This window comes from Silurus aristotelis, assembly GCF_946808225.1.
Source record: "Silurus aristotelis genome assembly, chromosome: 10".
NCBI classification, from domain to species: domain Eukaryota; kingdom Metazoa; phylum Chordata; class Actinopteri; order Siluriformes; family Siluridae; genus Silurus; species Silurus aristotelis.
Window position 1 is genome coordinate 8,767,227 of NC_139583.1, and position 27,500 is coordinate 8,794,726.

At 38.8% G+C, this 27,500-nt stretch overlaps 2 protein-coding genes and 2 long non-coding RNA genes across 6 annotated transcripts in view; 3 read left to right on the top strand and 1 right to left on the bottom strand.

The window, feature by feature from the left end:
- Positions 1-14,948, top strand: part of gan (gigaxonin) — a 17,783-nt gene extending 2,835 nt beyond the window's left edge. Inside the window, exons 2-11 of one of the 2 annotated variants that reach the window (XM_083551788.1) lie at positions 560-674; positions 759-1,109; positions 3,699-3,919; positions 6,121-6,242; positions 7,403-7,515; positions 8,295-8,447; positions 8,538-8,674; positions 9,044-9,178; positions 9,302-9,411; positions 13,117-14,948. In XM_083551788.1, coding sequence (XP_083407914.1) covers positions 560-674; positions 759-1,109; positions 3,699-3,919; positions 6,121-6,242; positions 7,403-7,515; positions 8,295-8,447; positions 8,538-8,674; positions 9,044-9,178; positions 9,302-9,411; positions 13,117-13,298 — 1,639 coding nt within the window. In that variant the 3' untranslated portion in view covers positions 13,299-14,948. Of the gene's footprint in view, positions 1-559; positions 675-758; positions 1,110-3,698; positions 3,920-6,120; positions 6,243-7,402; positions 7,516-8,294; positions 8,448-8,537; positions 8,675-8,979; positions 9,179-9,301; positions 9,412-13,116 lie in introns of those variants that run through there. The other variant, XM_083551789.1, reaches the window with a different exon arrangement.
- Positions 1-15,181, top strand: part of LOC310731864 — a 307,021-nt gene extending 291,840 nt beyond the window's left edge. Inside the window, exon 2 of the long non-coding RNA XR_014535311.1 lies at positions 14,018-15,181. This is a non-coding gene — a long non-coding RNA (uncharacterized lncRNA). The remainder of the gene's footprint in view (positions 1-14,017) is intronic.
- A 1,140-nt stretch (positions 15,182-16,321) lies between these two features.
- On the bottom strand, positions 16,322-21,005 carry LOC310731861. The gene is made up of 2 exons (XR_014535308.1): positions 20,830-21,005; positions 16,322-19,263 (listed from the first exon to the last, which is right to left on the bottom strand). It is a non-coding gene; the product is annotated as an uncharacterized lncRNA (long non-coding RNA).
- A 12-nt stretch (positions 21,006-21,017) lies between these two features.
- Positions 21,018-27,500, top strand: part of cmip (c-Maf inducing protein) — a 33,380-nt gene continuing 26,897 nt past the window's right edge. The window contains exons 1-2 of one of the 2 annotated variants that reach the window (XM_083551769.1): positions 21,018-21,414; positions 21,507-22,039. In XM_083551769.1, coding sequence (XP_083407895.1) covers positions 21,698-22,039 — 342 coding nt within the window. In that variant the 5' untranslated portion in view covers positions 21,018-21,414; positions 21,507-21,697. Of the gene's footprint in view, positions 22,040-27,500 lie in introns of both variants that reach the window. The other variant, XM_083551768.1, reaches the window with a different exon arrangement.

The window sequence follows — 27,500 nt, forward strand, 5'->3', positions numbered from 1 at the left end:
TTGAGTCTTTCATACATTTAAATATATAGTTTTTATATACCAGATTTTAAAATAGGAAAAAGTGCACATTTTTCTTTCTTTTTTTTTTCTAATCTGTATTTGTGCGGTTCTTTTTCCAAATCTCGTGTAGGTACTTTCTTTAGAAAATGTAGTTTCGTCTTTACAGTGGTGATTTGTTCATCCAGTCAGAATCGAATATGTGTGTATTTTGATGGACTGTAAAACTTGTACCCCTTTGAGAAAGTGTTTTATTCTGTTGATGCTTTTAAAGGTTTTGAATCAAGTTAATCCAAATTTTGTCTTAAGGTTTTTTAGAAAAAATCAATCTAAAACATTTTTTTAAAACAAGAGTTTTATTTTTATAGCCAAGAAATAGCACAATACAGAAATGTGTTTTTACTGCGTTTACACATCCATTATAAGTGAAGTTCGAGTAAACAAGTTAAAGTTGTACACAGTGAGATTTTCCTTACTGCAGTAAAATGTAAAAAAAAAAATCAGTCATGGATATGTTACCAATTGCTCGATTTACCTTATTTACATGTTTACATGTTCACAGGACAAAGCTAAATTACAACCCACCCAAAGATGATGGATCTATGTACAGAATTGAGCTGCAGGGCATATCTATGCCTATTATGAAGCAGATCCTGGACTACATCTTCAGTGGAGAGGTGATATATTCAATTATCTGATTGTGTATGTGAGAGAAAACAGCTGTCAGGAAAAAGCCTGTTGATTCTCCTGTCTGTTTCTAGATCTCTCTAAATGAGGACACCATCCAGGACGTGGTCCAGGCCGCTGACATGCTGCTGCTTGTCGACCTCAAGTCGTTGTGCTGCCAGTTCCTCGAGAGCTGCATCACGGCAGAGAACTGCATCGGCATCCGGCTCTTCTCTCTGCACTACTGCCTGCACCACGTGCACCACGTGGCCACAGAGTACCTGCAGACACACTTCAGGGACGTAGTGGACACTGAGGAGTTCCGCGAGCTCCCGCCCGAGCGCCTGTGCGAGCTGTTGGCCATGGAGAAGCTCAACGTGGGTAATGAGAAGTACGTGCTGGAGGCCGTGGTGCGCTGGCTCGCCTATGACATCGAAGCCCGGCGGGTGAGATCGCGAATTTTGTTATTAATACTCAGAATCTGCTAATAATCCGATTATTACTCGACATCATAATAAACCTTAGTTTAGGTTCCCCCATTTGCTCTACAATAGATCATTTCTAACCCCTAGCCAGTCCTCTGTTTTTTTCTTGGCTATCTGGCTGTGAACTCGCAATTTCCTGCCGATGGGGTGAATGCTTTATTGTAAGTCATTCGGGAGCCAAACCTCTGTCTTATTTTTCAGCACAATTTCCTCAGAGCACAACAGGTCGCCCCTTCATCTCAAGGGAGAGGGCCATCAATTACTTTTCTCACATTTTCCCAAAGCTAAACACGCTGGAAGGAAACATTCGCTGTCTTATACACTATATTGCCAAAAGTTTGCAGACACCAGGTCATAAGAATGGTATGTTCTTTTTGAGCATCGCATTCCACATTTAGTCCCAATTTGCTCTTACACCTCCCTCCACTCTTCTGGGAAGATGTTCCACTAGATTGTACAGTGTGCTTGTGCCCATTTGCGTTCATTCTACACAAGGGTGTTAGTAAAATCAGGTACTGATGTAGGGTGAGGAGGCCTGGGGTGCGGTCAGTGTTTCAATTCATCACAGAGGTGTTAGGTTTGAGTTTGGAGCTCTGTAGCAGGCCACTCGAGATCTTCATCTCCAAACCATGTAAACCGTCAAGGAGCTCACTTTGTGCACAGCTGCATTGCCATGCTGGAACAGATTTGGGTTTCCAAGTTTTCCAAGTTTCAAGTTTCCACTTGATTTTGGGGTTCAAGTAAACGCAAATACTATGAATTAGATACAGTGACATATAGTAGGGATGTTAAGATTCACCGATTCACATTGCTGATCGATTTTTAAAAGTGTGCATCGGACAAAAGTGCGCGTTTGTATCACAATGTATAAAACGATTTATTTCTATAGATTTATTAGTAGATGCGTTTATTTTTAAGAAAGTGACCAATAATTTTTGACCACTATCCTATATGAAGATCGAGTTCTCCTCGCTAAACGGTTTCTCAAACATGCAGTTACAAGAATATGTTGTATCGCAACGATACGGAGAACAGGGCGTGTCCTGAGAGTCACCCAGAATATGGATTAACATGGCAGAGGTAGAGCTGCATCTTCCTGGAAACTAAACAGAAAAATATTCTTTTTCTGTTTCCTTTTTGCACTACAAAGGTCTGTTTGTGAAAGGGCCATGCATTAGAAGTCAGAAGGCATTTAAGTAGATTGATGATTTTCTGTCTGTCTCAACCAAAGCAAATAAAAGCGACGTATCTGTACCATATTGATTTGCATAGCAGCTGATTTATTTTTCCCATTGCACTGAATTGCAATCGAAATCGGATCGCACTGCATCCTAATAGGAGTGAATCGTATCGCATCAGTAGCTGCTTCATATGTCTCTTTATTGTATCATATTGCTGGCTGTGCATCGAGATGCGTATCGCATGAGGCTCAGTAATGGAGATGCACATCCCTAACTATTATGGATTGCTTGGAGTAGACAATTAGAAAATTCGTTCACTATTTGCCACTATGAGGAGCTCTCAAATAGTATGGACAGTTAGTGAAGAAGTACAGAAATAATACCTTTATTTGTCATTTGAACCTTTAAAAAAAAACAATCACTGCTTACTCTGTAGAGCATATGAAGGACACCGTCTTAAAAACTCAAGACGGCGTCCTCTAAATGATACAAAGGACGCCCTTTCTAAAAAGATGAAACAACACAATAACCAATACAATATATAGACAAAAGTTTGTGGGCTCCTGCCCATATGATTCTTTCTGAACATCTCATTCCACATTTAGATTCAATTCTCTGTTATCCTCCTACGACCTGGGTGTCCACATACGTGGACATTGTGCACAATGGTGTCTTTATTGTTTTCTGTAGATACAGACCGAGTGTCCACATAAGTGACATCATTTTTTTTCCAAGAAGAGCTTCATGTTCAAAGAAAATATATGGTTATTATAATTATTGGTTCTTCCTAAACTCAAATAACTGGAAGGAATCTAAAATGCAAGCCAAACCAAAGGTCTTAGGAGGTTAAAATAACCTCTACTCTTCTGTTTTTAATTCAGTTTTGGAGTTCTGTGCTCATTCAGCCTCAAGGGTTTTTGTTAAAGTCAGTTGAAGGTGTAGTGTGAGAGGGTCTGGGCTGCAATAAGGTTGAGGTCAGAGCTCTGTAGCAGGCCACCTTAGATCTTTGACTCCAAGTCTTATGAAGCATATCTTCATTGAGCTGATTTTGTGCACAGAGGCATTGTCATGCTGGAATAGGTTTGGTACAAGTGAAGGGAAAGTGTAATGCTACTGCATCCAGACATCATATACAATTGTGTGCCTCTAAATTTACAACAGTTTGGAGGAAAAAAAACACATATGACTGGAAAACTACCAATAACTTTTTCTATATAACATATCTATTGTTAAACGTTCTGTAACGTCAACACTGCAAACTCATTTTAACACGTACAGTATGTTGGACCTGTGTCATGTTTTACACCAGAATGTCTGATTATATGTATGTCTGTTGTTGTCTTTGAATCCTCCTGCTTTGTGGCTGTAGGTGCACATGAAAGAGGTGATGTCCGCAGTGTGGGTGCAGGGCCTGGACCAGAGCTACCTGCAGGAGCAAATGCTGGGAGAGGCACTGATGAGGGAGGTGATTGGCGAATGTTGCGTGGAGTCGTTAAGAGGCGCGGCGCAGCAAGGAGAAGAACTGCTCGCTGCCTTCAAACCCCGCGGTTACTCCGAGTGCATCGTCGTTGCAGGGGGTGAGGACAGGGCGTGAGTATTCGAACGAGTCGCAAAAAGAGCATGTGGAAATACAACCCCAGTTCCAAAAAAAAAGATGGGACACTGCAAAATGTATATAAAAACAGAATGCGATGATTTGCAAATCTCAAAAATCCAAATTCTATTAACAATAAGCATACAACAACAAAAAAACATATCAAATGGTTAAAGTGAGAATATTTACCATCTTAAGAGAAAAATTTGTCATTTTAAATTTGATTGCTGCAACAGGCCTAAAAAAATGCCATGTATCACTATGTAGCATTATGAGTTCTTTCGACATACATCTGGGAAGAGGAGGAGACCAGTTGCTGAAGTTTTGAGAGAGGAATGTTGTCCCATATGTGTCTGATACAGGATTCTAGCTACTCAACAGTTCTGGGTGTCCTTCGTTGTATTTTACATTTCATTATGCAGCAAATGTTTTTCAAAAAGTGAAAGGTCTAGACTAGAGTTCAACCAATTGATCAGCATGTTTTAATTCATTAGCAGTAGATTATACTGCAAATTAGGGCGATTATAAGGCAGGCGTATCTAGCACACCAAACCGCGTGTGTACATTCTTTGCTTGCGTGAAAGAACATAACTCTGTCTTACCAGCAGGTGGCAGTAGTCTGTATTCGGCATCCAAACACAAAGGGCCGACCGTCAGCGTGTTGTGTACCAGGCTTTAAGTTCTTATCATTCGTTCTTAATCTAGCCTTATACATTTTATTGGTTAAATATGATGCTACTTTTGGAGAGAGAATGCAAGTACATTTTTAGAACTATATTGTTAGTGATCTGTAGTTTAGGCTACAGGTAGACACGAGGACAAAAACAGTTCAATAGATGGATGGATAGAAGCATTTTTTTTGCTCTCAAATTATTAGAGATGCAGCGTTTTGAATTGAGCACTGATAACAAGCCAGATAGTCCCTCTTCTTTCTTTAGCCTAGAGGACTTAGCTTTTGATAATATAATGTACTGTAAATGATGAGCTATTCAACTGTATTGCAATTTTATGTTGGGGATCACTATTCTGATATTGTTCTACAGTTTGTAGACACGGTCTTTCACACATTGGTGAAGCTCTGCCCATCTTTACTTCTGAGAGACTCTGCCTCTCTAAGACACTATTTATACCCAATCATCTTACTGACCTGTTGTCAATTAGCCTAATTAGTTGTAAAATGTTTCTCCCCCTGTTTAATTTTAATAGCATGTACTTTTTACAGACATTTGTTGGTCCTGTCCCAACTTGTGATGTGATGCATCCATAAAATTAACATTTTATTTTTTTTTTTTTTTAGTGGTGCATTTCCTCAGTTTAAACATTTTATATTTTTTCTCTGTTTTATTGTGAATTGAAACAAGGGTTTTTATTTACATTTTACAAAGTGTTCGATCTTTTTTTGGAATCGGGTTTGTATAGGTACATGGGGCAACAAGAGCATTTATTAGCAATCAAACCTGGATACACTTTAATTGCTTCTAGTATTGTAATTAAACAAAAGGGTCTCAGTAACACATTGAAGAACTGTTGCTTGAAATTTGATAGGAATAACACACAACACCGTGTGCAGGAAAATAAGCCGGAAGCATTGCATTCCTTTTATTCTTTAGCAATTTATCAATTAATGACGTTTAAAAAGTATTAAAGGTTATCATATTGTTATTTTTTGTATACATTTGTAGCTACAACTTTATTAGTTATTTACCAGTCTTTGTTTTATTAAGTTAATCATACAAACAAAATGTAATGTACTTTACCTCTGGCACTGGAAAGTCTTTGGAAATTGCTTATTAATCATCAGCCTCGTCTGAAGGTAACATCAAAATATCCATATCTATGCACTTTTTTTAATGTTTAATATAAATTGGAGCAGCTAAAGTAGAAAACCAATTATTTCAGGAAGAGAATCAATCATTTATGAGTGTATAGTGTTATTTTATAAGTTTATAAGTGGCGTTAAAAATCATAGTCGAACTACCAAATATTTTAATGATTGATAACAAATCGTAGGCGTGCGTGTGCATTTATTTATTCTTCTCTATTCTAATTTTTTTCTACAGACTTTATGCTAATTTATGTCCCTAGATTTTTTTTTTTGTTTGTTTTTTTGTAGTTTATAAATTGGACCTTATAATAATTTCAGTTATCTTCATGTCTGCTTACACTGAGTGTGTTTTCTGCCCTGTTTCCTGTTCAGCACTCGGAAGCCGTCTGCAGTGACACGCTGCATGTGCCCGCTTTACGACAGGAACCGGCAGCTCTGGATCGATCTTCACCCCATGAACGAGAGACGGATTGGTCATGGGGTGGTTACTGCCGGTCAGTACCTCCTCCGAGACAGAACTTTATTTCTGTCCTGTTTTTTTTTTTTATTCAGAATATAAGAAACATCCTGTAATGATGTTATTCCTTGGTGGTGCTTTTGTTAAAGGTGGTACAGACCCGGTGTTTGGGGTGGGAACACCCTGACAGAGTTGAGTCTTGAATTCTTAAACTTGTCAAACCTGTGTGATTTGCATTCTGATTCATGAAAGTCAAATGATCATTGTTTAAAATGGAAATGGGAAATTTTGGAACTAAGAGTTGGCGATCCCAGAGTATTTAAGTCAAATAACAGTAATTCAGTAATTAAATTTTTTTTAAATGATCGCAAACTTTGAAAACCTTTTGTCGTTTTCTTTGTCCTGAGTCCTATGGAAGCTTGTTTCTGCCATGTAAAAAAAGGTTTGCCTAATTCCAACTTTATTTCTCTCAATTCCGAGTTCATTTTTCGTAATTCTGATTTTTTTCTGAACTTTTTCATGGATATCCAAAATTTAGGGTGGATCCATCGGTAACCATGTTGTGGGCTTAAAGTTCGAAGCCATTGGTGTGAACGAGGCTCCTCTGCTTCATCTGTCTGGTTCTGTCTCCTCCAGAGCGGATTGTTAGACAGAGTTCTCTCCAGGGATCAGAGACTTTGTCTGAAGAAATTATTTCATGGGGCGAGTGATAGGTCTCCTGCAATAGAGATCTGACCGCAACCTTACTGACCACCTTTGGGATGAATTAGAATACAAACTGCACCCCAGTCCTCCTCACCCTACATCAGTAACTAGATGTATTAACACCAATGTGGCTGAATGAGCACAAATCTCCACACCCACACTCCAAAATCTAGTGAAACATAATACTATAAGAGTGGAGGTTATTATAACAGCAAATGGGGACTAAATGTGAAATAGGATGTTAAAAAAAAATACTTATGGCCATGTTCTCACAAGCTTTTGTCCATGTAGTGTATTTAATGACCATAAGTTGATTTCTACGCTACATAATTTTTTTTTAGTAGTAGTGTGTTTTTATTTTATTTATTTATTTTTGTCTATTTAATGCTACCAAGCGTAGCTTGTGATTAAGATTAGTTACTACAGTGAATGCCATTCAAGAGTGTAGCAAATACTAATTGTATTCTTCATGTTTACTGTTTTACTGATCAGATGGCTGCCTTTTTGCGATTGGAGGAATGGATGAAAATAAGACCGTGTTGAGTAGTGGAGAGAAATACAACCCAGAGACTAACACCTGGACGCACATTCCGCCAATGAACCAGGTAACAACAGTAACAAGCAGGTTTCATTTCATTTCAACAATTTCCATTGTACACCAACAAGACGTAACTTTATAGCCACTGATCAGACATAACATCATGACCACCTCCCTAATATTGTGTTGGTCCCCATTTTGGTGCCAAAACAGTTTTGAACCATCAAGCATTAACAGCATTATCTTCTTCAGCAATTGGAGCTACAGGTGGATCGGACCGAACGGGCCAGCCTTCGCTCCCTATGTGCATCAACGATCTTCGGCTGCCCATGACCCTGTCACCGGTTTACCACTGTTCCTTCCTTGGACCACTTTTAATAGATATTGACCAGTGCAGAACGAGGAACATTCCACGAGAGATGCAGTTTCGGAGCTGCTCTGTTTGTCTAACCGGCACAATTTGGCCCTCTCTCAAATCCTTACACTTCCCCATTTTTTCTGCGTCTAACACATCATCTTTGAGGACGAAATGTTTACTTTTACTTAATATATCCCACCCGCTAACAGGTGCCATGATGAAGAGATAATCAATGTTTTTTACTTCACCATAATCATAAGGTTAAGGTTATAAGGTCATAATTTTATGCCTGATCAGTGTATGTTTAAGCGTCTTCCTGTTTATTGAATACACTTGTAGTGTGTGTTTCCACCACTAGGGGCAGCGCATGCAAGCTTTTTAACTTACACTCTGAAACAACATGGCGGCATCTTCGAGATAAAAAGACGAACAATACTGTAGCTCAACAGCAGATGTCAGTGTTTGACCGTTATATTTGGTGTGCTTAGGCAAGGCAGCATTTTTGTATTGCTGAGTTGGATGGACTCATCTACGTCCTGGGTGGTGAGAATGAGGACACTGAAGTCCTCCTGACGATGGAAGTATTTGACCCTCACTTCAATACCTGGACAACGCAGACCAGCATGACTACTGTCCGAAAGGTGAGACAGAAATGCAAAAAGAGTGCGATTCAGTAGTTTACCACACACATGGTCAGTGTTGGACAAATGCCTGCTTGTGTCATTCTTCAGTTTGGTTGCTGCGCGACAATGAAGAAGAAGCTGTATGTCATGGGAGGAGGGTCTTACGGGAAAATCTACGACTCTGTGGAATGTTACGACCCCAAGACTCAGCAGTGGACTACAATCTGCCCCCTAAAGGAGAGGAGGTAAAAAAAAAAATGCATGCATACATTTTGTCATGATATATTAGAATAAAGGGAAGCTTTTGGGACCCATCCGTGGAAAAGAGGAACAGGCATCAGATTATTTCCTGATAACGTCTCAGACAACAATAAAACTTTGTACTGTTTCACTTGTAATATTTACCCATGTTGTGTAACAAGCGTTATTAAAATGTACACATAATACGAGACCGATCGACCCGATCTTCTTGTTTGTGGATGCACGCTTGTGTGTTCAGACAGATTGGAGAAAAAAAAAGAACATGACGTTTTGTTTCCGTTTGTTTCAGTCTGAGCGATTGTGTTTGTGTATACACCAGAGAAGCTAACATTAGTTATGGATGTTGGCGGCAGGTTTGGCGCTGTGGCATGCGGCGTGGGTCAGGAGCTCTACGTGTTCGGAGGAGTGAGGAGCAGAGATGCAGACAACCCCGAGTCCAGTCAAATGACTATCTGCAAATCTGAGTTCTTTCATGATGAGTTGAAAAGGTGTTTTTTTTTTTCTTTTTGGGAGTGGGTTTGGTTTTCCCCCCTTTCAGACAAAGATTTTTTGTTATGTTATGTAATGAATTACAGTCATGTCAATCTCTTTCCATTATTATAACCCTACAGATGGGTGATGCTTGATGATCAGAACCTTTGCATACACACCACATCGTCATTCGTATATGGAGCCGTTCCCATTGGAGCCAGTATATATGTTGTTGGAGAACTGGACACGGGTAAAAACACATCTCTCTCACTCTCTCTCTTTCTCTCTCTCTGTGACTTTCTGTTGATAACCTTTTTTAGCAAATTTCAGGCACCACATTTGTTTTCAGGTTTTTGCTTTTGAAGTACAAACGCATCACTCCAAGTACAGTAATCCCCCGTTTTACTGCGGTTCCAAACTCGCGCTTTATCGCTGAATTGCATTTGCCACAAAACTAATTTGTTTAGCTGATAGCATGATAAAAAAAAGTAATAAATGGAAAAAAATCTTTATTTAATAGTTTACTTTATTTAGACCCCTTTTTGGGTAATACAGAAGAATATACTCGACACAAGAAGTTATTTATACATTCAATATGTTCATTCAGAAATGAATTAATTCCTTCCATCTATAGTTTATTAATTTACTCCCTCGATATGTAGATTTGTCAACAGGCAGATGAAGGTGTCTAGTATAATGAGTCTAATTACACACACACACACACACACACACACACACACACACACAGAGACACTGAAACAGTGCAAATGTGTGTATGTATATGTGTGTGTGTATGTACAGTATTTCTTTTATTTTTATTCTTTTTTTATCGTCTATTTCATGAAATTAGCACATTATGACTTATTTTATTAAAAAGTTTCAAGTAAAATGCACTGTGCCAGACTGCTGTTCTTTTCCAGGGTCTATTTGTTCCCAGGATAGGCTCTGGTTCATCATTCCACTGTCCTATAGAAAAGAACACAAACTCGTTTCCACTGGAAAAACTCTTTCAATGGAAGTCTATGAGCAGTTGTTGCATTTTACCAATTAACAAAAAGTTCAAACGTACATTCACGCCTACAAGTGTTAATAATAATAGTAATGATGATAGCAGACTTAAAAAAAATCCCACTACAGCTTTTATAGAGGTTTCCAAGTTCTGAAGGTTCTATGGGATTCATGTAGCATTTATGTAGAGGCACTTGCAAGACTTTATTGCTGACATGAAAGCATGAATTCTTCCATCTTGAAATATACAGATCTGGAGCTTAATTGGGGAGAAAAAAAGTATTTGAGTGAAGAATTAATGAAAGGTTTTTACGTGTCGTCGCTTGCGTATGTATATTTTACAGAAGCAATGAATAGATAATGGGTTGAGAACATAGTGAGCGGGTCTGGGGTGCAGTCAGTGTTCCAATTAATCTCAAAGGTGTTCAACAGGGTTGAGGTCAGAGCTCTATAGCAGGCCACTCAAGATCTTGGTCTCTAAGCAACACAAACCTTATCTTCATTAAACTGGTACTTTGTGTACAAGGGCATTGTCATGCTGGAACAGGTTTGGGTCTCTTAGTTCAAGTGAGGGGACATTTTTACACAACCACCTCTAAAGACATCCGATTAAAATGTGTGTTACGGGTTGTAACATGCCTCAGAATTTGTGGGAACCACAAATAGATGGAAAATCAGATGTCCCGATTAAATGATAAACCTTGAATGAAGGGAATAATAATATTGTGAATTAATGTTGTGGTAACAGAGGAAACCTCACTGTATTTGTTATGTAATGTGAAAATTTGCATTTAATATCTAATATATTTCTATATAATTTATTTAAAAATATTTAAAATTTGCAATTGATAATTTGCATCTTTAATTTGCATCCTAAATTTGCTAATCCTCACAATCCATTGCTGTGAATTAAATCACAGGAGGAAAAAGACGATCTTTAACAAGCCAAGTATTGAAAGTAAAAAAAAAAAAAAAGAAAGACATTTTTTTTAAAGCAAGTTCATGAAGGTTTTATTGTTTAGCTTCACATTTAGTCCCAATCTGCTCTTATTATAAGCTTCCATGTACGGCTGGAAAAATCAGGCGTCCCAATACTTTTGTCTGTATAGTGTAGGACTGTTTAATGAGCCATGAATAAGGGAAAAAAATAACTATTGTTTAACCGAGTAAAAACAGATTTATTGATTTTTTTAATGTCAAGACATGCTGACAGATCAGCAACAGCACACTTTAATTCCCAAAGGGTAAACCCCCGAATCAACATGTCAGGTGTGTCCCCTTTAGCATAAAGGAACAACATTCCACTGTTCAATAGAGGTGCAGATTCAATTTAAATAATTTCTATTATAACGATTTCAATTGCTGTTTGATAGTTCGTTTTCCTCTTTTTGGTTGTCTAACTTGTTAGAAATATTTCAGCTAGCTTTGTTGTTATTGTTCTGCACTGATTGTACAGTAGTTTGCTGTTGTACTGAGCTTAGTAACACGACAAGGAAGCAGGAGCTAGATAAATGTCACCTAGGGGTTTTTGCCAGGAAACTCAGTAAGGCAATTAACCTCTTGATAAAAGCTCAGAATAGACGGCTTTCGCAACATGTGAGATGACGTTCTATGTTTAAATGAGACGTTGATATTTTAGGTGTACAAATGTATGCACACTTCAGGCTCCATTCAGAGATGTAAACACAGCCTTTATTTAAAAACGGATAGGAACCGATATTAATGTTTGCCCAAAGGAGAAGTTGATTGGTTCTTGCTTTACCAGAAATGTTGCCTTTTTTTATTATTATTATTATTATTATTTGTTCACTTTAAGCTCTTTTTACATTAAGTAAAAAGAAAATCCTATAGGATTTAGTTCATATTTTTGCATATTAATATTTTTCAGCTTTGTTTGATTTTATTGAAATAGTTTTGTTTAACACTTTCACATTAGTGTTAAGCATCAGGTGTTTCCCATCATTACCCACAATGCCGTTCCATTTCCAGCAGAAAAAGCATCCTCGCCATAACAGTGATGCAGCGGCGCTGTACTCATTTAGTCTTTCCAGCTTTATCACTTCCTCATGTGCATGCTCTGTGCAAACAGATACACACTAACACCATCGTTAACACCACTGCACCCACCATCATCTCCTCACTAATTAGCCGAGTCGAGGTTCTGCCTTCACTCTGCTCAACTGTGCACTCCGTACTCCAGCATTTGCTGTGTCTATATGATGTCTGTCTTAGTTTGGTCACTAATAATAACCATTGAACGTCACCAGCAATGTCACCAGGTGACATCAATACGGCACACAACCGTTATTTCTCATAAACAAGCACCAGGATCGCAAATATCCAATCAGTGGTTGTTTCACTCTACAAGGTCTCATGGGGTCTGAAAAAATCCTAATTTTAGGCCTTAAAAAGTCGCTGTTGTGGGTCGTAAAGAAACTTAAACCGGTCTTAATTTTCCAACGTCCATGTAACACTACCTCTAATGCTCATTGAAATGCTTCTGTTTTTGTGTGTTAGTTTCCGCGATGTTATCCCGTAGATCTTTTATTTCGCTAGTACAAATATAATTCGCTGTATTACGACTGCGGATGAGACCAGCATGCAACAGCTTTCTGTTGTTGGATTGTACCACAGACGTAAAAAACAGATTTAGTTTTTCAGCTATGGGGATGAGTAAGTTTAGCGATGTTTGGCTTGGAAATAAAATGAATATAGCAGGTTAGGCCAGCTGCTAACAATGTATTTGTGTGTGTGTGTGTGTGTGTGTGTGTGTTTTTGATGTGATATAGATGTTAAATATCATTAATGGTCTTAAAAAGGTCTTGAAAAGTTTTACATTTGACTTTGTGAAACCTGCAGAAACCCTGTTTTAAATGAACTGTGCCCAGATTGAGAAAGTTAGGGTTTTTAAAACTTTTTTATTTTCTTTTTCTGCGTGTGTGTGTAGGTACCAGTTACGACTACGTGCGAGAGTTTCGGCGCAGTACAGGTACTTGGCACCCGACTCGCCCCCTCCTGCCCTCGGACCTGTGTAAGACCGGCTGTGCTCCTCTCCGCATCGCTAACTGTAAACTGTTCCGGCTGCAGCTGAAACAGGGTCTGTTCCGGATCCGAGTGCCATCCATGTAAAGAGCACCTCCACGCCCATCTAGTCATCTTCTTATGCTTGCCGACCGGGTAAATACGTGCCACTTGGGATTGGCTTTGGGAATGATTTTAGGCGAGGATGCTTACTGAGTGAGCTGGACATTTTGTCCACATTTTTGTTTTGTGTTTTCATATGTTTTCATATTTTTTTTTAACTCTAAGGGATGTCATTTTGATATGTAGCAGGTAAGCTACCTTTTGTAACTGTTAATATTGTGTTTTTAGAGAGATCCACAGGTTGTTGCTTGCTGCTACTGCCTTTTAAGCTATCAATAATACTGATAGATTTGGAGGGGGGGGGGGGGGAGGTTGGTAGCTTGACTGTATTTATTTTTTTTATCATTTATGAATTGTCTTACACTTGGATTACACTGTTGATGGGAACTGCTTTGGACTGTCAGGAGAAAAATGATTGGAACAGTGGTGTATTTTTAGCCCGTATTAAACATGGCTTTAGAATAGAAAACACAAGACTTCATTATCTAGAATGAAAAGTATTTGGGAGAAAAAAAGTGTGCATATTTAGGAAGGTGGAGATTGTTTCTATAGCATTATTGCCGTTTTATTATAAACACTGTACCTCAAGGAGTTAATTCCATGTAATAATTAGGGCTTTGGCATGATACACGTATATAACCGGTAGTAGGAACTTTTTTTTTTTTTTTTTTTTGTAAAAAAAATTGCGCTCGCTCTGATTAAAGCCGTGTGTGTGTGTGTGTGTGTGTGTGTGTGTGTGTGTGTGTGTGTGTGTGTTTTGAGGGTGACCTTTGAACTGGCTTTCCAGTCACTGCAGACCGTTTTGGCATCCGGCGTGACCCCATTTGTTGTGTGCGCGTCACAGCTGCTGCTGTCTATTCTAATCGGTACACACTTCTAGAGAAGCTCGTAAGCACACATTCGACTGCCCAGCGATAGAAACGGCTACAACATTTAAACAAACATTTGGGGCAGAGTTTGTTTTCTGTGTTTTTATAATGGACACACGTCATACACGCTCGACTGCTTTGTGGTTTGTTTCGTTGCACTAATAAGGTCGCAGCGAGTTCTGATTCCGCGTTGGGTTCAAAACCAGTTTGTCTGTAAATGCTGTATAATAATCCTGTGTTTCAGGTATGAACAGCGTGTCATGCTCACGCTCATGTATTTGTTGACTCGGGTGTCTGTGTGCTAAGCGTGTGAGTAACACTCCTGTGTCATTTTTCTTTGAATTAATTGCAACTTCCCAGTGTCGTCCTGCGTACCTCGCTTTTTAAACCCGACCCTTTCGTCTTCAACCAAAACGCAGAGCCTTGATATGCACAAGCTATCAACAAAGTCGCTACAAGCTAGACTTTTAATCACTGTTGGATTTTGAGATGTTTTTCCTCCACGCTATGCATTATCAGTGATAACGTCGTTTCCCTCAGCTCCTTTCAAACAGCCTTGACCTTTGCTCTGAAATTGTCAAAGCATCGTGCGATGCTCGTGCAGTTAATAGGGACGCCACTTTACGAGAGTTTATGTAAGAATGTAACACTAGAACATCTGTACGCACCTTTGAAAACACTGCTCATGGCCAGCATTTAAACATACGGTGTGTGTGTGTGTGTGTGTGTGTGTGTGTGTGTGTGTGTGTGTGTGTGTGTGTGTGTGTGTGTGCAAACATAGGATAACTTTCAACGCGCACTACACATTCCTTCTTGTGCCATTGTGTACTGTATAACCTTACATTTGTAAAGGACCAGTTATAGAATATTTCTTGCTTAATTCTGGATAAGCCGAATGGTGACAGCAATGACTTTTTAATACCTATCTATTATGCCTATAAATAATACACCTCAAAGTATGTGTATGAGGAAAACTATATAAAGGTATTTCTGATTCACGATATGTATACCAGTATTTATTAAAAAATGTATCCTCAAGACACTAGAAATTTTGAAATTCTTCAAACTCATAGTTAAGTTCGTTTCTAAATCATTTAAAACAGCACAAAGCTTCACAGCATCTTTAATCAGAGTTTGTAATTATTAATAAATAATGTTTTAAAAGAATATCAGGATACTATCTGTAGGTTCATTTCTCGTATATCAATGTATTGCCCAGCCTCGATCAGTGACACAGACTAAGAACAAATAAGATGCGTTAGTTCTGAATATTTTAAGAACTTTTTTGTATATATATCTTTCAAACCTGAAGCTGAATATCCAGTTATTCAGAAGCTTATAAGGAAATAAACATCATATCTATGAAAATCTGAATTGTCAGTATCTTATTTCTGGTTGTACATTTTTTGCCTTAAGCAAAAAATGTACACAGGCGCTACATGTAAAAAGAATTTGTAGATGCCTCACTTTCTGGGGTATGCAACCATAGCGTAATACATCTAAACGTGCAAGTTTAACATCACGTTCCATAATTAGAAAATTCTAGGTAAATTTCTTTCCGGGATATTTACATGAGTTTTGGAAATATTGCAAGTTGGAAACTTTCCAGAATATGTGGAAATGTATGGAAAACAAGTATATATGCTGTATCATATACAAACTAAAAAAATAAACATTTTGTTTGGTCATAAGCTGACGTATGCAAACTAATACAGATTTTTTTAAATTTAATTTCACTTTGATTTAATTGTAAGTAGTCAAATTCTAAATATATATTTCACAATATTAAGGTTTTGTTCTGTATTTTCGACTAAATAAATGCAGGCTTATTGAGCATTTAGAGACTTCTTTCAAAAACACTAAAAAAATAGTCACGTGTCCAAAGTTTTGCCAGTACTGTACTACTGTATGATAACAGAAACCAGGCATGCAGAAGGTAGAAGAAAGAGCATCACAGATTGAGCTAGCTAGCCTCACAAATTGTCAATGAAATCGTGCCAGCTTACATTTAGCAAATCTGATTTACTGCCTAGCTACTGTATAAAGATATTTTGGTATTTGCTGGTTAGATTTTAATATCATAAATAAAATATTCCCCAAGTAATATCAAAACTTCCTTAAAGGGATGTGATGCATTTGTTGTTGTTTTTTTGTTTTTACAATTGTGTAATTTTGATGCGCAATAACTTACACACAGAACAAGGAAGTTTTAAACATGTAATATTTATGTAATTTACATGAATTCTCGCCATATTTTTTGACATTATATTGTGAGCAGGATTAAAGAAATTATATGTGTTTATGTTATGGAGGAATGCACAATGCATGTCCAGGGTAGAAATTCAACGGAAATTGCATTGAACGTGTTCTCTGTTACAGGCTAAAGTGCAATTTGGTCAGTTTACTATTTGTTCCTGTTAATTCCCATTGAAAGTTTTAGTCTTGAAAATCCCTGGAATTTTGCAACCCTAATAATAACCTCCACTCTTCTGGGAAGGCTTTCCACTAGATTTTGAAGCACGGCTGTAGGGATTTGTTGTTTATTCAGCCACAAGAGTGTTATTGACATCAAGAAGCCCTGGGGTGCAGTCGGTGTTTAGATTTATTTAAAGTGCTCAGTGGGGTTGAGGTCATTGTCACTTGAGTTCTTCCACTCCAACTTTAACACACCAAATCTTCATAGAGCTCGTTTAGTGCACAGGAGCATTGTAATCAGGTTTAGTCCTCCTAGTTTTACTAAAGGGAACTTCTGCATCTTACAAAGACATGAGATACATTAATGTTCTTCCAACTGTGTGGGAACAAATTTGAGGAAGGACCAAATATGAGTGGTCTTGAGTAAACCATATAGAAGCCAAATAGGTTCATGTTTAGAAAACAAGAGTCAATAAACTAATATTTTGACTCTTTTAGTACTCTGTTTAGTCTGCTGAAATACTTCTTCCTCACACATCGCTGTCCATAGATTATGTTCCAAAGTAAGGAACAGTGTGTAAACCTTAAGCTTCCCTTCAATCATCTCATAGAGCAAATATTCAATATTTGGTCGCTGGAATCTGCTGCGATACAGTACAATACAACTCCTTTTCGTAGTCTCTGATAGAATATGGAATAAGCCTGCTGATCGTTTGTAAATGATGATGATGATGATGATGACATCATAGAGAAGGACTATTTTTGCTATTACTTTCAGTTGTGGCCTTTTGAAATCTGTGAAAAAGTTGGATAGTTTCACCCTTAGTCTAAAATCAGGGGTGGATTCTTATTCTGCACCTACACAGGCACCTTGACAACGAGTTGCACGAGTCGGTATTACCCAGTGTAATAATCCATAATTCATAGTTTTAATACTGATTTTTTTTGAATGGCAATATGTTATGGGAGTCCCAATTATTTTTTAAAGCACATTTTTGTTCACGCACAATAAAACAAAAGTGTGTGTCTTCATCAGGGCACGTGTTTGTACACAGATCCCTGACACAAAATCCACACCGATGCAGGTACTTGGAGCATGGTGTATGAAGAGCCATATTTACAGTTACAAGTTCATCTTCCCCTTTATTTTAGCCAATCACATTCTGGTGGATGTTGTGGTAAATAACTAGCTACTATTGTATAATTACATTTTTTTGACACTAAAGCTAATAAAGTGACCACAAATAAAACTATTTCATTAGAAATTATTCTTTTATACAGATGTAATTTGTTGCGAAAAGGGTTGACACGCTGTGTGTGTGTGTGTGTTTTCACTATATAATATAGAGACGGTTAGGATTAACGCAACAGGATTAGAAAAAGATGGAAGCATTAATCATTTAACTCAAATTGCTCTCCTGGTGAGAGTTAATTTAACAGGTGGTCTTGTGACTTGGGACAGCGATGAAGCTCAGATTGGCAAGGGGTTGGACCTGGCCTCTAGTGCCCTACATTAGGATCTTGGGAATTATCCTCTACGGCCCAAAGCCGTCTGGTTGAAACACAGAGCAGACCGGACAACTGTTTCGATATTCTGATGTGAAATTTAATCCATCTGACCTTTGAGTGAATTTTCCAAGGTGAGGGGTTTTGGGGTGATTTGAACATGGTTTAAAGAATATGCAAACAGGACTAAAGTGTCCTATCTCCTATAGGTTTTTTTTTTTTTAATCATTATTATAATTTAAACGTGTTCAGATTTGCCTTCTTGTTCTTCTTCTTTAAATAAAAGTGATGACGATAAATGTATAGAAAATGATAAACAGAATTGTTTACAGGACGTAGCGTCTTCTTCCAATTTAACGGTAAATTCCCATAAATCCATTGTGTCGTGATGTTTCAGTAAACCTGTAAAGAGCAAACACTGAATAAAGGCGCTACAATCTTCTACCGGTTTCTCACTTGTGCCATTGTTTTCACAGCACCCTGAGAATGTGTTCATACGATGACTGTTTTGTGTTGATAAAGCACGGCATATAGTCTGAGCTTTCTGTAAAGATCTGATCGAGTCATAACAGATGTTTGTTTCAGTGTGTAGTCCAACATGTGATTCTGTTTGTGGCTTGTGACTACGTGTTGCAAAAAAAAAAAAAAAAAAAAAAACAGAAGTCTTTTCTGAGTAAATGCAGCAATTCAGGGGGAAGGCTGAGTTAGGAAGGTTTTAGTGGGTGAAAAAATAAGAGAGCACACCCTGGGAACCCATGTAGATCAAGAGTTTTCTTTTCGAGTGTCTAATCCATAGTCTCTTTTCATCCATAACAAAACACTTCCTGTGGTCTGCTTCCTGTGCCACAATCAGCCACGGGACAAAGTGCTAGGGCGCTCTGGCTGGTATCGTTTTTGCATAATATGGTAAGTCTTATTCATTCCTGGGCAGGAAGGATGACAGCCAGGCAAACACCGCGTGGTATGGACTGCTTTTTTGCCTCAGCCTGGGCTCTGTGGGATTGCGCAGTCTATCATCAGAGTATATCCAGCAGGGATATGAGCACCCTGTCTCAGCAACCGCACATGGTACAGGCTGTCAACAAAACAAGAGAGCTTGTGGTCTTTCTCATGGGTACTAATCAAGCAAGTATCTTTCTTTGGTGGCACGACATCATTGCCTGTAAAGAGGTTAAAGACAACACACGATACATGTTACAGTCAAGTTTCCCGCAGCATGAGAAGTCTACAGAGGAGTCTTTTCAAGTGCGTAAAATGCATAACTGCTTATAAAGAAGGCCTTGGGTTCAGAAAGACAAATCTAAGTTGAAACAAAACAGCTGCTCTTTATGGCAGGAGTGAATTAGAGACTAGATAACGATTGCCTTTCTCTGGCTGATATGAATTTGATATGAGCCAAAATATAAAGCGTGTGTGTGTGTGTGTGTGTGTGTGTGTGGGGCTAATACACTTTCAGTTTCAAGTATGTTTTTTTTCATCTCCCTCTTACCGTCCCATGATTGAAGACTGTTATGACGTCAAGGAAAAAGTCATTGCTACATTCTTGAGGAGTGTCAGTAAATGATGTTTTCTTGGTTGATTGCATTGGATGGCTTGCTGAGCAATCTTGTGCAGTTTCAGAAGTTTTTAAATGGATCAAACCCAGTTGGTAATCAGTGGGGTGAAGCGATGACCAAAATTAGAGACTGATTTTTTATTTTTTTTTTTTAAGTGAAGAAATGAAAAAATTTATAAATAAAAGATTAAGAACACACGCGTAAGTCTGTAGAGTTGCTACTCTGTGGATTCACTGTGTTGGGTAAAGACTTTCAACTCTCGGATGTCTTTATCAAGGTACATATTCAAATCTGTTTTTCTCTATTACAGAATTGTTTCGTTTTGTTTCGCACTCATCTCTAGTGTGTCTAACTAAGACTTTCACATCCTGGATCCCAACCCTGCATTAAATAATACCATAGCAATGTCCATTTCTCCATGCAGAAAACACACACTGCTTTCCAGCACTGATAAACCTGTACAGATGTAAATGTTACATTAATTACATCATGCAGGACAGCTATCAAACACCAAAAAACTTGACTTTACTGATCGTCACTTAATGAAATTTCTGTCTATTTTTGTCTAAACAGAGCTGCATTAGTTTGTTTCTTTCTCACGTGCTGTCTTTCTGCTTATAACTACGATATAATAAATACTGACAATTACAACCACTTTATTAGAAAAATTTATGTCAAAAATGTCCAAAGACAAGTTTGCATAGAAGAACTGATAATAATAATAATAATAATAATAATAATAATAATAATAATTAGTTTAATTCCCACCACCAGCTTGTTTGTTTTGAAATGGCCAATCTGACATATCTGATAAAATGTTGGACCTCTGATCAGTAGGTTGTGAGTTCAAATCCCACCACGACTAAGCAGGTACTGCTGGGCCTTAGTCAGTATACAGCTGTATTTGGTAGCCTAAAGGGCATTCCTTTAGGCTGGAGGCCCTGGAGGCTTTGTGCCTACTTTTGTCATTTGGTCTTTTATTAGGCTTAACTGTCTTTGAACAACCTTCAGAGCGCAAATCGAGTTGATAGACATGATGGCTTGGAGATCCAGACAAATATTGCAAACATTTAATTCTAGTGATCTGGACATTTTAGTTCCAGATTCATTGATTTGAACTGGAACAGGTTTGTTTTGACAAACTGACAATGCTGAAAGACTTATACTTACAGTATAACAACAACAAAAAAAAACGTTTCTTCTCTTTCTTTCTCCATTTTGTATAAAGGGAAGTCTCTCTCTCTCTCTCTTTCTCTCTCTCTCTCTCAAACACACACACACACACACACACACACACACACACACTCCCCCCCCCCCCCCCCCGTGCTATAAGGACGCACACAAGCGCATCCGCTCACCTCCCCATTGACGTCACTTAGAAGTCATGTGACCAGGTATGGACCAATCAGGACACGCTGCCGAAGCACTCGGTTCCTTCGCTGAGCTAGAGCGAGAGAAAGAGGAACCATGTCTACAAGCGTTTAAACCGAGCCCGAAGCAGTGGAGATCATCTGTCAGGGGGGTCGAATCGCCTCTCAGCTTCGACGCTGAACGTTGTCCTGTCGGAATACCTAAGGGGAATATGCAGCCGTGAAGAGTGCCGGAGCGGATATGGATAATGGCCCGAACATATTGAATAGCTTCGTTAGACGACGAGGAGGAGGAGGAGGAGGAGGAGGGAGCGCTGCTGGTGCTGCTATCGAGCGAGGAAACACGTTTAAGAGAAAATAAAGGCAGCCAGAGGACACTGGATTGGTGGGGAGAAAATAAAGACTGTAATATAATAGAAAGACTGACTCGTGATTATTAAAGTGGCGTATTGATTTTTAAAAAATTTTTTTGCACAGGAGATCCGTGGATGGCGTGTCGGTTTTTTAACGCCGTCGCCGCTAATACAACGACCGAGGTCGAGTCTCGGTAGCTTTTATTGTCTCCTTTTTCTTTCGGTCAGTAAAAAAGGGGAACCCGAAAAAAAAACAGCCTACTCACTGTCCCTGAGTGAAATTGTCTTGTATTTCCGCCGAGACTGTACGGAGACATGGATTGTAACGGCGGCGGTTTGGCCAACGAGCTGCACAATAACCAGGCGTACCAATGCGAGGAGAGCAAGCCGCTCCTGGAGCCCGAGGGCAATAATAATAACAGTAAGGTGGGCGCGGGGACGTGCCGCCGGAGCGCGCTGCACTGCAGTGGAGGAGGAGGTGGTGGTGGTGTTGGAGGTGGAGGTATGCGCTACAAACTGCTGCACGAGGGGGACATCCAGGTGTGTGCCGTGAAACACCCGCGCTCCTTCTTCAGCAAAATCCTCACCTCCAAGTTCCTGCGGAGATGGGAACCCCACCACCTCACCCTGACCGACTGCAGCATCGCGTCTGCCACGGTAAGGTCACGTGATCGCTCGCTTTCTGTCTCGCGCACGCACACAGCTACACCTCCCCCCCCCCCTTTCGCGATAGCCATGTTGAACCATTGTTTCTAGCAGCTACGCTATTTCAGAAAACAAGATGTCGAAGAGCACCGTGGCTTTTGCTCGCACTCCACCTCCACGTCCTCTCCACCTTTTCCTCCTGCTCCGTGACATTCGCGTTAGAAAAGCCTCGTTTCCGCACATTCGTCCAGTCAGCTGATACGAAGCCCACAATCTTCACGTTTGCGTTTCTCCACCACCCACCCTTAGGCCCCTTTCTCATCTCTCAGCTTCGCCATTTATTTCACTTAGACCTTTGAATCATTTCTACTGAGCATCTTGAGCATTGCTACAGAGCTTCATGAACCCATGAGATCAACATATTGATCATTCAAAAAAATATATATATAAGACCACCATTTGGTTTCAAGCTCTTTCTGTGTGATCTTCAGAAATGATAGAACCATCACGTTTTTTTTTTCTTTCCAGACAAACACCTTGGTCCTGAAATCGTGCATTATTTCTCCTTTTGATCGACCTGAACATCTTAACCGTAAAGTAAATGAAGGAATGAAACCCTTTTATTATCCATCTGAACACCTCAAACGTTAACGGAGAAGGTTTATGAATCATGAATCCTATCTTTCCTCCTAAACATCTCACCGTTAATCTTTTTCCCCCCTCACCTGAACACCTCAGTGTTAATAAAACCCTTTATGTCGAGTAATATTTCTTATTATTTCCACCTGGACGCCCAAGTGTTAATAAAAACTTTAATATAGAGTATTATTTATCTTTTTTTTTCTCTCATCTGAACACCTGGGTGTTAATAAAGCCGGTATTTTCATTTAATTTCATTCAACTCCAAAAAAAAAAAGTTGCCGGTTGACTGTTTTCCATTTAAGGCCTTAAAATGAAAGTGGAAATGTCCCTAAATGCAACCAGCAGCACAGAAATTATAAACATCTAATGGAAACCAAAAAGATCTCGAAGGTCAAGTACCACATTTTCTCGGTGGATTTCTATTTGCCTATGGACAATGAGTTGGTCCTGTATGTAGTCCTTCGTGTGTTGGGTTAAAGATGAAACGAATTCTGTGGAAACGGACTGGTTTCTCCATGTTTACACGTTTTAGGAGTTTTATGAGGAATAAAATGTAAACAGACACGGCAGCTGATCCTACACCGCCGGTTTAGTCCTTAGCGTCACATGCTGCAATAAAATGCACATTTACAATGGATTTCGATTGAGATTAAGTCTGGGTTTATCCACGTGAAGGCATACGGTGCCCCCAAGTTTAGCGTGAGGCGTTCCCTTAAAAACGAGACCCTAATTTGTTTGTTTGTTTTTAACCAGCGTCTTACTGATGTCACACACTTTTTTTTTTTTTATCTCACTCTGCAGTTTCATACTGTGCCAGTGTCAAATCAGTGACTCAGGGTTCACATTAAATGTATCAGCGATACGGTCATGTTTAAACACGTCAGAGAGACACGGCACAGGCAGCGTAAAAAAGACATTCGGCAAAAGGGGGTTGTTTTATCATAATAAAGTCTTTCTCGATGCAGTCACACTATCTGAGTTCTGTCTGAAATGGTTCTAAATAACACACGTCTCTGCGTAGGCGAAATATCAGTGCTTTTTCCATGTTTTTTTGCCAAGTGACAAGTTTCTGGGTGTGTGGGGTTTTTTTTATTATTATTAATGAGCTTGGAAGATTGATAGATGTTGATCTGGTTTAACATCGGCTTGAAAAATAGGTTGGTCTGCATGACACAGGCTTTACTTCATATACCATATAGAGTCAGCTGATTGTGGCTGTTTTGTGTCCTCCAGCCTGCTTGGCTAATAGCTGTTTAGCAGGTGACCTGTGTTCAGTTGACCAAAGCTAATAGACGGGTAGTTGAGTGTGGCTAATGTTTTCTTTTTGGCGAAGGTTAAGCTGTTTTCCTTGGCATCAGTAACATTTGTAATTGAAGAACCGTTGCCCACGTTCGTTTCCAGCATCGAACCTCCGAGCTCTTTCAAACAACGCAATTATACATATTTTCCTATACTTCGATGTTTTCCATTTCATTGGCATAGTGTGTGTGTGTTTGTGAGAAAGATGCTAATCGAACAAAGCGTACCGTTTTGCTCGAATGCCTGTTTCATCCGTTTTCTTTTTTTCCCCCCCATCAGATGCATTAAAAAAAAAAAAAAAACAACTAAAGCCTGTGCCATTTTATTGCCTTTTCCTAGTAATCAGCGTGTCTTTCGTCTGAAACCGATTTCACCCAAAGATATGAAAGACATGACTCACCGTTTTTCGCAGCTACCAAGGACCTACATGATCTAGGGTAACGTCGAAATGCACATTTCCTGTCAGTCGTTGACGAAAGACGATAAAACGCATGCGGCCAATCAGTCACGGTGGGAAAGAAGCAGTTTGGTTCGCGCATCTTGAAGGGTGTAATCAGGATTTTCGGCAGAGTCAGATCAGCACTATGAAATCTAACACCAAAGTGCAGGAACCGTCAGTTGTCCAGGCATTAACGAGATGAGCCCTGGGTTCTTTCAGGACTTTATAGTAAAACTGGGTTCAGTACAAGCCGAATGTCGGAGAGGCAATAAAACGGGCCACGATAAAGCAAGGGTCTCAAGACACGGCTATTAAATCTGCCTCAGACATCTCTGAACTCCACTGTCCTACAATGTTCCCCTCATTTATTCAGTGCCCTTTTTTATCTTCTTGTTGTCCGAATCTCAAATCTTAGTATTTCTCCAGATCTGTGTTATGGTTGAGATAGACGAGATGAAGCACCTCTTTTGTTCGGCACATAGATCCGTCATTAGGAAGACCCGTCTCAAACCCTGGCACACATCCATGCAAACTGTTTTTCATATTCCTACTTTGGCTTACGGTCCGGCTTTTTTTTTATGTGAGGGGATTATTTTTGCCACCGTTATCTGACCCCAAAATGTACACTTTTGTTTCAGTGCTGAAATATTTTTTTAGTTTTAACGTGTATTCGTTTGCACAATGCGGGTCAACGCAAAATCTTTATTTATTTATTAAAAAAATTTTGTCACTAAAATAAACAGATGTTCTAATTGTACCATGTTTTAATTTTATTCATGACATTTCATTTTATAGAAAAGTTAAACTAAAGTTGTGGCATAGCCTGTAACCCTTGTATAAAACAAAATGGTGTTCTTAATCAAGCCTTCCGCTTATTCATTGTGAGCAGTGAGCATAACCACATGACCTCGAACACACACCTGAACACACCATGTGTGTACAGAAGAAAAACTTCAGCATTGCCGAGCTGGAAGTGAAGAAAAACCCAAAACCGATTTAATTTTGTTCCGGAGAAAAAACCCTTACTACTGAATGGTACTGAATATGATTTTTTTGGGGGGAAACTAATCCAAAGATCGTAATAATTTTTTTTTTTTTTTTATTCACCTCCCTGAAGTTTTTAATCGGCCCCAACAGTTTCAAAACCATATATCCAGTCGGTGGACTGCGTAAAGCCCTCCTCTCCCTTCAGTGTCATCGGTCTGAAACAGAGAGCAAGCGCATAAATAAAGAGTGGTGAAAGAAAACTCAGCTGATCATATGGCACACAGGCCACATCAGCTTCCTCACGCTCCATCATATGAGAGCAGCTGGGAATTCCTTCACGCCAGGGCGAGGTTTAGCCTTTTACAAGGTTTCATTTAGTACTTTAGCACTAAAAACTACTTTGGAAAAGGTATCAGGGTCTCACCCTGAAGGAGATTGCGACTATAATTGTATATTCGTATATTTATATTGTTATATTGTAGATTCGCAATATCTGTTGCCATGTTGGCCAGAAATCACCCACTACACCAGAGTAGCGAGTGAGGATCCTGAACCTGAAAATATTCATAGAAGGAAATTAAAATAAGCTTTTATTTTGGTTTTGTATAGGAACAAACCGAATGTTTGCCAACAAAATATGTGAGTCAGCAATTTTAGTAATAAAAGCAGTGTAGCACTGAATAAGTTTTGTATCTCAGGTAGAACTCTGCTTCTAATGATGGTTGATATTTTGAAGAAAAATTAGTAGTAGTAGTAGTAGTAGTAGTAGTAATAATAATAAGTCCAGCATTGTATCTTATGTAGGGTTTGTGTTTGTTTAAATATTTGAGAAATTCTTGATATCAGGTTAACAGCTAACAAATAGAAACCCATTATGACAATACTTGTGACTGTTAAGTATTAAGTGTTAAGTATTTGGGCATGTTTTTTTTTCCCCAGCAATGGACTTTTAGCACCTTGCACGCAATGTATTTTTTCACACCTACACCACTGAGTTTCACAGAAGGCGCACATTATTGTTAACAATACTAACAATTGTCGGTGTCATCGAAACGTAGACCGAGGATTAGGTAACGATTGTAGAGTTCTCCAGATCGTGTGCAACTGTGCCAAAAACCAGACTTTTCTCATCAACTGTTGGTGCTTTTTTATTGTATTTATTTTTTAATACTGATTTTGCAAACTGAGCATTTCTAGTGAACTAGTAAAAAAGTCTGAATTCAGAAATTTTTCATTATCTCAAAGTGTAATTGATGATGCTGTGTGTGTGTGTGTGTGTGTGTGTGTGTGTGTGTGTGTGTGTGTGTGTGTGTGTGTGTGTGTGTGTGTGTGTGTGTGTGTGTGTGTGTGTGTCACCTGGTTGTGTGTGTTTGGCCCGTTGTGCCTCCTCAGAAATTCATCTAATTACAGGACTTGGAATGGAATGGTTTGCATTTCCTTTTGCCGGCTTTTTTTTCCACCTTTCACACGAATTTTCCTGAAAATCACTAAATATTCGAAGCGAAACATAATTATTAAAAGAATCTGTATGAATCTGTTCAGATTTTGCGTTTAGGTTAATATCTAGTCGACCTCAGAAAGGCTGGTTATGGATCCAAGTTATTTAATAGGTAACTTCAACATGTTAACCTGTTACAATCAGAGGTGGGAAAAGTACACCCATCCTTCACTTCAGAAGTACTGATACTTATATTTTTATATACATGGGTAAACGTTGAAGTACTGACTACACTTTTTTTTTTTTAACTCAAGTTAAAGAAGTTTGGGCTCTGATATGTCATAAACAAAATGTCGCCATTACTATTACCTGTTTTAGTGTCATGCTGGTAACTGAACATCACGTCATTTATATAAGGGCTGTCAATCGATTAAAATATTTAATCGCGATTAAGCGAATGGTTATGAGTTAACTCACGATTCATCGCAACTTAATAGCACATTTTTATCTGTTCTAAATGTACCTTAAAGCAAAACCTTTTTATACTCTAATCAACATGGGCATGGATAAATATTGATGCTTTATGCATGTATGTGTGTTTATTAGTAGTGAAACCATAATCAACATAGAGCATGAAGAGAAAATGTACTTGTAAATGTTTTATAGTA